We start from the raw sequence: 10,325 nt of genomic DNA on the forward strand, positions 1-10,325 counted from the left end.
GTTAAAGTTAATGGTCGACCTGCCTGGAACCGTAGAACCGGTGGTTCCGAACCGTTGAACCGTCGATTCCGAACCGTGGTCAGATCTATTCCCGTGCCCTAGCTCTCACACCGCCGACCTCCCTCCTTCCCGAGTCTCGTGTTTCCCCTCACCACACTGTCGCCTCTGTCCATAGCACGGGATCGTGTCGGCGTTGCTCATCCCGGTGTCGACCGAGCCTTCTTCCCTCTTTTCCTCGCTAGTTCCCGCAACCACATCCTGCGATCTCTCCTCCTCATGCCAACACCAAAGATGTCGCTACGAGCCAACTTCCCTCTTTTCCTCGCAAGTTCAGTGGGGCAAGTTCGTTATACTTATTTTGTATGTGGATGATATATTGCTTGCGAGCAATAATAAGGATCTGTTGCTTCAAACTAAGCCATTCTATCTCGTAATTTTGAAATGAAACATCTTAGTGAAGCATCCTTTGTTTTAGGCATACAGATCTATCATGATCATTTAAGAGACATTTTTAGACTTTCACAACAGACCTATATTGAAAAAGTGCTTATAAGGTATGATATACAGAACTATACACCTGGTGATACACCTATATCAAGAGGTGACAAGTTCAGTTTGCAGCAGTGTCCATGACTTAAACTTGAAATAAAGGAGATGAAGCAATTCACATATGCGTCAGCAGTGGGAAATCTCATGTATGCACAAGTTTGTACTCGACCAGATATAGCATTTATAGTGGGAATGTTAGGAAGGTATATTAGTTACTCAGGACCGTGTAACGCCCCGGCCCGGGCGGACCCCACCCGGACCGAACCAGGAACGGCACCAGAATTGCCTATCGGTTTGATGACTAGCTCCACAGACCACCGGAGGTCCTTTCAGCGTGTTTTGTCCTCACTCGCACGCACCCTAGAAAACTTCTCAGGAGGTCACCCATCCTCAGATTTCTCTAAGCCAAGCACGCTTAACTTTGGAGTTCTTAAGTTTGAGATTCCGAAAAGGAAGGTGCACCTTGGTGATATGGATAGTACCATCTAACCTTTTAAGCTATATTTCACCAGAATCTCAGAACCGGGGTATTACAATCACCCTCACTTAAAGACACAACGTCCTCGTTGTGTAACCATGAATCACACGACAAACAAATTCCAGAATCTCCCTCGCTAGGTGGTGCCCTGGGTGCTCCTACCACAGGCGCACTCACGGTCGCAAGGTCGCTCTGATACCATCTGTAACGCCCCGGCCCGGGCGAACCCCACCCGGACCGAACCAGGAACGACACCAGAATTGCCTATCGGTTTGATGACTAGCTCCACAGACCACCGGAGGTCCTTTCAGCGTATTTTGTCCTCACTCGCACGCACCCTGGAAAACTTCCCAGGAGGTCACCCATCCTCAGATTTCTCCAAGCCAAGCACACTTAACTTTGGAGTTCTTAAGTTTGGGCTTCCGAAAAGGAAGGTGCACCTTGGTGATATGGATAGTACCATCTAACCTTTTAAGCTATATTTCACCAGAATCTCAGAACCGAGGTATTACAATGACCGTCACATTGGAAAGCGGTAAAGAGAGTGATGCGGTATTTGCAAAGAACTAAAAGACATATGCTCACGTATCGGAGATCAGATCACTTAGAGGTGATTGGATATTCAGACTCTGATTTTACTGGATGCTTGGATAGCAGGAGGTCCACTTCGGGATATATTTTCATGCTTACTAGAGAGGCTATATCTTGGAAGAGCGTCAAGTAGACGCTAGTAGCAACTTCTACTATGGAGGCAAAGTTAGTAGCATGCTACGAAGCATCCAATCATGGGATGTAGCTGTGGAACTTCATCACAACATTACAAATTGTTGATGGTATTGACATGTCACTGCGGATCTACTGTGATAATAAAACCGTAGAAATTTATACCAAGAACAATCGCAGTTCATCGAAGTCTAAACACATCGACATCAAGTTTCTGGCGGTTAAAGAAAGAGTTCAGAGTTGTCAGATTATGGTAGAGCACATCAGCACAGATTCTATGTTGGCCGATCTACTCACCAAAGGGTTGGTGCCTAAGGTGTTTCATACGCATGTTGTGAATATGGGAGTCCTTTTTATGGAAGAATAACACATCTAGTGAGAGTTTGTATTTATTTTATTGCTCTATATTTGATAATAAAGACAAACATTTTGTTTTGATTATTGTACGTACTTAAAGTTCAAAATTTTAATGGGAATTTATATGTTTGTTTGACACTCTACTGTGATATCATCATTTACTATTGTTGTTTAGCATTTAATATTTGTAAATATGATACAGATTTCTTTTAGAATCATAAAGTGGATCATGATTTGTTATTGCAATTTAGCATAAAGTATTTTGCAAATATAATCTGACCTCTTTTGAGATCATCTTAGGACTAGTTGAAAATTAACATTTACTAATCATATTTCATGTAATTTTCACTCTGCACATCTATATTTTGATATTGTGATTACTGTTGAGACTTGTTACGATCATATACAGTAACTATGACATCTTTAGTCCTATACTAACGAAGTTAATGGACCAGATTGTTTGCAGGGATATCTTGTACTCGTAAAGTTTGATATCAACTAAAGTTTTACTTGTATTCCATATACAACTCACATATAGCCCAAATGAGATATTGTTAGATATAATTATCCCTATTAGGTGGAGTTATTTATAAGTTGCATATGTGAATACGATCTGAACCCTTTAAAGTGATCTAACTTATGCTTATTGGGTTCGGTTATTGGATGTAGACCATGTATGTGTAGAACCTTTAGTCCCGCATCTATTATCATCTATATGCTAATAATATATATTCAATATATATATGGATTTATAGTCCCACATCTATGATTATCTATGGGTTGATAATAGATGTGCACTATATAATGGGTTGATCTCCAAAGGATTAGGGTATCTCCTTCTTCTTCTTTCATAGGATTGTTGGATCGACACTGCATTCAGGTTCTTTGTAATTACATTATTTACTTTTTTATGTCTTATTCTCGATAAAACAAAGATCCATGCTTATATGTTTTTGATTTTTCTATTTGAATTTTTATTTGGATTGTCTAAAATTCATACGACTTAGATTTTTACGAGAATTATCTTGATTTTTCTATTTGAATTTTTATTTTGATTGTCTAAAATTCATACGGCTTAGATTTTTACAAGAATTATCATGACCTGCTTACTGATATTTTCTTCCTTCTATATTTTTTTTATCATTCAACACCATCTTCTTCTGCTTTTAATTTTCATAATCAACATCAAAAGCCACCTCTCTCTTTCCCGATTTTGGACATCATCGTCCATGAGAGCAATGCATTCGTAAGCCACCTTCTACCATTCACAAGAATAGCGTGTACTGATATTGTCCACTTTAACGTTCCTTATATATTTGTAAGTGAGTAAAGGAAAAACAAAAATTCGAAGAAGATTAATCAAATTGTTTTAAAAAAATAACAAACTAATTAGTTATTTTCTGTGAAATTCATTCGTGAAATAAAAATTGTTTACGTTACAATACGTTACTGCAATCATGCATTCCTGATCATTACGTTACTTTACGTTACGATACGTTACCGCAATCCTGGTCGATATGTTACCGCAATCCTGATCGATACGTTCACGTTTTGTTTCCTCTTATTCTGAATTGGTTCATGCCAATAGAGTTCAACTGGCAAACACCATCATTTATTCATTCCCGAGAACAAACAAGAAAACTGTGAACTTGAATCGGATTGAGTAGCTTCCACGAAAGCCATAATCCCAAAATATATTGAAATTTTAAAACAATTTCGTGTCAGGAAATTATACGTCTTTTGAGATTGCTTTATAAATATGATTCACTTTATGATATGAATATGATACAGATTTCTTTTGGAATCATAAAGTGAATCATGATGTGTTATTGCAGTTTAACATAAAATATTTTACAAATATGATCTGACCTCTTTTGATATCATCTTAGGACCAGTTAAAAATGGACATGTACTGATCACATTTCATGTAATTTTCACCCTGCACATCTACATCTTGATATTGTGATTATTGTTGGGACTTGTTACGATCATATACAGTAGCTATGACATCTTTAGTCCTATACTAATAAAGTTAATGGACCAGATTGCTTGCAAGGATATCTTGTACTCATAAAATTTGATGTCAACTAAAGTTTTACTTATATTCCATATACAACTCACATATAGCCAAAATGAGATATTGTTAGATATAATTATCTCTATTAGGTGGGTTATTTTTAAGTTGCATATGTGAATACGATTTGAACCCTTTAAAGTGATCTAACTTATGCTTATTGGGTTCGTTTATTAGATGTAGATCATGTATGTGTAGAATCTTTAGTCTCACATCTATTATCATCAATATGCTAATAATAGATGTTCAGTATATATATAGATTTATAGTCCCACATCTATGGTTATCTATAGGTTGATAATAGATGTGCACTATATAATGGGTTGGTCTGCAAAGGATTAGGGTATCTCCTTCTTTCATAAGATTGTTGGATTGGCACTGTATTCAGGTTCTTTGTAATTATATTATTTACTTTTTTATGTCTTATTCTCGATAAAACAAAGATCCATGTTCATATGTTTTTTATTTTTCTATTTGAATTTTTATTTTGATTGACTAAAATTCATCCGGCTTAGATTTTTACGAGAATTATCTTGATTTTTATATTTGAATTTTTATTTTGATTGTCTAAAATTCATACGACTTAGATTTTTATGAGAATTATCATGACCTGCTTACTGATATTTTCTTCCTTCTATATTTTTTTTATCATTCAGCACCATCTTCTTCTGCTTATAATTTTCATAATCAACCTCAAAAGCCACCTCTCTCTTTCCCGATTTTGGACATCATCGTCCATGAGACCAACGCATTCGTAAGCCACCTTCTACCATTCACAAGAATAGCGTGTACTGATATTGCCCACTTTAACGTTCCTTATATATTTGGAAGTGAGCAAAGGAAAAAACAAAAATTCGAAGAAGATTAATCAAATTGTTTTAAAAAAATAACAAACTAATTAATTATTTTCTATGAAATTCATTCGTGAAAAAAATTTGTTTACGTTACAATACAATATGTTACTGCAATCATGCATTCCTGATCGTTACGTTACGATACGTTACTGTAATCCTGAACGATACGTTACCGCAATCCTGATCGATACGTTCACGTTTTGTTTCCTCTTATTCTGAATTGGTTCATGCCGATGGATTTCAACTGGCAAACACCATCATTTATTCATTCCTGAGAACAAACAAGCAAATTGTGAACTTTGAATCGGATTGAGTAGCTTCCACGAAAGCCATAATCCCAAAATATATTGAAATTTTAAAACAATTTCGTGTCAGGAAATTATACGTCGACAGCATTTACTGGTGTGATCATGTATTTAATCGCATCGATCCTCCTCCTCCTCTTTGCGCAATCGATGGCGTCGTCTTCTCTTTCCACAGGCAAGCAAGATTTCTCACTCCCTTGTAAAAACAATATCCGGCCAACTGGAAGAAGGTGACGCCTTTTTGTCTGGTTCCAGGCAGCGCAGGCGAGGGGGCGGCGGACCTGACGCCGCTGCAGAAGCACGTTGCCTTCTTCGACAGAAACAACGACGGCGTCATCTACCCGTCCGAGACCTACCAAGGTTCCATATCTCACTGTCTTTCTCTGTGCCTTTGTCGGTGGATTGATCGTAGCTGTCGGACGTGCAGGATTTCGGGCGATTGGCTCCGGCGTGGCTTTGTCTGCTGCCAGCGCTGCTTTCATCCATGGCTTCCTCAGCGCCAAAACTTGCCCCCCTGTGAGTGGATCAAGTAGTTTTTTTTTGTATGTTTATCAAAGAAATTGTGGAAGGACTGATCATTTAAAATACTGGTTCCTTTCTAGTTGATCATCTTGATTATATTGAATGTTTGTTTAATGTAGGGTAAATCTCCGCTTCCTTCTTTGCCAATCTACGTGGAGAACATTCAGAGAGGCAAACATGGAAGTGACTCTGGGGTCTATGACACCGAGGGGAGGTATGTACCATTTACATTTTTCCTACTGAGAACTTGAACATGGATGGCTAAATCTTGTCCTAAATTTTATCTCCTTGCTGCTGAATCTTTCCTTTGCATTTTTGTTGGATTTGCATGGGTATTAAATTTAGGTTCGTGGTCTCCAAATTCGAAGAGATATTTAAGAAGCATGCCAAGACAAACCCTGAAGCAATATCATCAGAGGAGTTGAAGGAGATGCTCCAGGCGAACGGGGAACCCAATGACATCAAAGGGAGGTAGGTTTCAGCTTTAACGGAGTGGAACAAACTGAAGATTTTATCTGATAACTGAAAATTCATTCTCGTGTTGGGAATTTGTCTAGGTTGGCGAGCCAGACAGAATGGCAACTGCTTTATAATAGGGGCAAAGATAAAGAAGGATTCCTGCACAAGGATACCATACAAGCTATTTATGATGGAAGCCTCTTTTACCAGTGGGAGAAGGAGACGCAATCTTCAGTGAAGAAAGCATGATGGTCTGATAGCTCTGTAATCTGGATTTCATGGATTCTATAGTTTCATATGAATTTTAAAATAAATTATTGGATAATTATGTTTTAGAATGCTACTGGAATTCTGAATGCACAATCAAGTGTTGTATCCAAAGGGCTGCTATTGATGGACGCAAAATAGTAGTGAAACAGAAGGAATAAAATGTTTCTTGAACACGAATGTTTTGTTCTCAATCTACAAACAAAATCATATAATAATACATCACAGATGTATGTACATTGTTAACATCTCTGTGAAACTATATCTGTACAGTGTTTGATTCAGAAATACAAATTACAGCAGTGGTTTTTACTAGGAGCCGAGCCAATGGATCTGGTATTGATTTCAACATCTCAACCATTGAGTATGTGATACTTGCAAAGGGGGCAGGTTGCATTTATCCGAAGCCATTTGACGATGCAAGAAGAGTGGAAATGATGATTGCAGAGAAGAGAAAGTAAAGAATTTCCATCTTCATAAGAAGTTAAGCAAATACAACAGCCCTAAGAAAATAGAGACAAAAGTAAGACAACTTTCGATTCTTGCAATCATAAGTAAATGAAGAAACAGTTTCAGCTCAAGACTTTAATCTACATAACTGAATGGTCTGCAATTAGTAAATGAACTTATCACACTGAATAATATAATATTTACAAAAACCAACTGTGTAAAAATGCAAAGACAGTTCAAATTACCTAATGGAACTAGCCAGATACTATTCTATATGTATGCAAGAAAGTTAAAGTAGTTGTACTTTCGTGGATTCTAACTAAAAACTCAATGGATTCCAAAGTTTCAGATAGATACATGGCTTGGAATTAGAATTAATCTAATGATTTGTACTAAATTACAAACTTTCAAATCTGAATATGGTAAAAAATAAATAAATTAAGAATCAGTCTCAAAGAAATTAACATGAATAAGGAGGGCAAATGCCAAGATAGGTAAAACTTACTGCATCCTCCTTTGGAAGAACACGCTCATCAGAGGTAAATCCCCTGTGATTTAAATCTGGAACCATTAATCCTTCCTTTATTAACTTTTGTCCATCACGGTGAAACTCAGAATATCTGTATCTAGAAAGCATACCGATGTCCGCATCGGTAGCACTTTCCTTTACACACAAAGTGAACATAGAGATAAGGATTAGCCAAACGCATGACAGACTAATGCTTAGCAGCCTAATCTTATATCAAGACAATCTAAAGTCCTCACCTGACCAATATTTTTTTGAAGCCAAGAGTGGGCAGCTCCTTGGCAGCAACAAAGAGGGGGATCGAGCTAAATCCAAGCAAGTACAGACTCTCCAAGTCATTGCTCCTCTGTGGAATCTAAACAAAGCACAATGGTTGACCGGACAGATCACAACATTGTCCTGTTTCATTTTGAGAGTGTCCGATTAGAACCTACCTTTCTTGAAAATACTCCATCGAACTACTAAGTTCTAGTGGGATGTAAAGTGTGACAAAGCGCTGAAGGAATTAAAAGATTAATTGTCTACTTTACATGTACTTGCTAAACTAATAATGGGCGAGCCATTGTGGCTGTACTTGTTCGCCATTGAGAGTGTTGTCAGGTCTATGCTAGAATGACATGAGAGGAAGGAATAACGGTCTGTATATTTCTTAAGTCATTTATTAAAAGATCTTAAGTGCTGCTACACTGCTCTTGAGAAATTGGCATATGGGCGAGTCTTAGCCGCTCAGAGGTTATGTCCTTATTTTTTTCGCATCCAATCATAGTATTAACCAATGACACCCTAGGTCAAGTGCTTATCAACCCGGAAGCTTCAGAAAGATTGATCAAGTGGATCCTAGAGGTTAGCGAATATGAAAAATAATATCAACCCCGAACAATCATCAAAACTCAGGCCTTAGCTAATTTTGTAACTAAGATACAAAGTCTAGAGTAGAAGAAACTTGGAAAATCTACGTGGATGGATCGTCTATTTAGCAAGGCAGTGAAGTCAAAATTCTTATGATATCACCCTGCAAAGACAGACTGTAGTTGTCCGTTCGGTTGGATTATTGAGCCACTAGTAACGAAGTAGAGTATGAAGTCTTGATAGTCGATCTGTAAGCAACGAAACATGTGGGATCTACCCGAGTCCTAATCTACTCTGATTCCCAGTTGGCGGCTAAATAGTTCTCAGACAACTTCAAAATTAACAGTGAATGACTAAAGTTGTATGCGGAGGCTTTTGAGAAATTGAAAGTCAGATTTCAAGAAGTGACCTTACAGAAAATCCCCTAAGTAGAAAATCAGGAGGGCGACGAGTTAGCCAAATTGTCTAGCTCCTTAATCCCTTAGACTCTAAACAAACCTATGGAGCAAACTTTGTTGATAGCTCATATTGAACGACAAGCTGAGCTAGAGTGACAGAGTGACTGAAGAGCATCGTTAATTTCATTCTTCCGTCAAGTAATTTTATCCTCCGATCGGGAGCAAATGCATATGATCAAAAAAAGGGGCGGGCGGTTTACATTGGTTGGAGACCACTTGTAAGATAGCTTTCTATCGCCCTTTGCTCAAATGTATCGAGTTGGATGATGTGCAGTATATTTTATAAGTGGTTCATCATGTCTCTTGTGGAAGCTACACGGGAGGTTTGTCACTTGCTTGGAAGATTTTGTTAGATGGATATTTTTGGCTCACTCTACATGCCGATTTGACTCAGCTAGTACTCATTTATTTATCGTGTAAAAAGCACCAGAACATACCGCACCACCCTATAGAATTGTTGAAGAACTCAATTATTTTATGTTCGTTCGACCAATAGGGGATGAATATTGTAGGACCCTTCCCAATGACACTTGTCCAGAAAAGATTCCTCTTGTTGGTTGTTGGCTATTTTTCCAAGTGGGTAGAAGTTGAGACGCCGACAAAAATAATTGAGCAGATAGTTATCAAGTTCTTGTGACAGAACATAGTATGTCGGTTCAGAAATTCTTGTAAACTCATATCAGATAATGGAAGGCAGTTCTAGGATCGAAAAATCTGGAAGTAGTGCTCAAGTTATGTTATCTTGCAAGCTTTCACTTCTGTAACTTATCCTCAAAGTAACAGTCAAACCAAGGTCACCAACAAAAAATCATCAGAGGACTCAAAACTAAGCTGGATCATGTTGGAAAAAGTTGGGTGGCAGTTGTGGGCCTATTACACTACGCCTTGAGAAGTCATAGGGATAACTCCTTTTTAGCTTGTTTATGGTGGAGAAGCGATCATTCTAGTGGAAGTCAGTTTGGAGTCCGACCGAAGACAACTATATGATCAAAACAACATCGATCGGCGCCTTATAAAGCTCAATCTGATAAATGAGACCATAGATAAAGCTATCGTTTGGCTGGTGCCATATCATTAATAAGTGAAGTAAAATTATAATCGGAGGGGCATCTCAAAGTTCTATCAAGTAAGCGATCTAGTTTGGAAGTGAATCAGGCCGATCAGGAATGTCAGCAAGTTAGAACCGCGACGAGGCAGACCATACAAGGTGATGCAGACACTCGCCTCGGGGTCTTATTATCTTCAAGACACTAAAGGAAGCGACTTAGAGCGGTCGTAGAATGAAAACTACCTGCAACCTTATCAAGCCTAAGAATATGCTTGTAGTGTTCTTATATATCCTGTTGAATATTCACGCTTAATGAAAATGCAGACAAACTTAGCTCAGGATCCATGAATTCCAAACTCTCGAGCCTTAGTGTCTAGTTATAAGCGGGGTTCCCATTATCCTTTGA

At 38.0% G+C, this 10,325-nt stretch overlaps 1 protein-coding gene across 1 annotated transcript; it reads left to right on the plus strand.

Moving 5' to 3' along the window:
* Nucleotides 1–5,412: 5,412 nt before the first annotated feature.
* Nucleotides 5,413–6,749, plus strand: LOC122030085 (probable peroxygenase 5). Its single transcript, XM_042589241.1, has 6 exons — nucleotides 5,413–5,515; nucleotides 5,596–5,700; nucleotides 5,768–5,856; nucleotides 5,982–6,076; nucleotides 6,208–6,333; nucleotides 6,420–6,749. Exons 1-6 carry the CDS (start codon nucleotides 5,446–5,448, stop codon nucleotides 6,568–6,570), a joined length of 636 nt encoding a protein of 211 aa, XP_042445175.1. The 5' UTR covers nucleotides 5,413–5,445; the 3' UTR covers nucleotides 6,571–6,749.
* The last annotated feature ends 3,576 nt before the right edge of the window (nucleotides 6,750–10,325 follow it).

The sequence above is a fragment of the Zingiber officinale genome, chromosome 10B (assembly GCF_018446385.1).
Source record: "Zingiber officinale cultivar Zhangliang chromosome 10B, Zo_v1.1, whole genome shotgun sequence".
NCBI classification, from domain to species: Eukaryota; Viridiplantae; Streptophyta; class Magnoliopsida; order Zingiberales; family Zingiberaceae; genus Zingiber; species Zingiber officinale.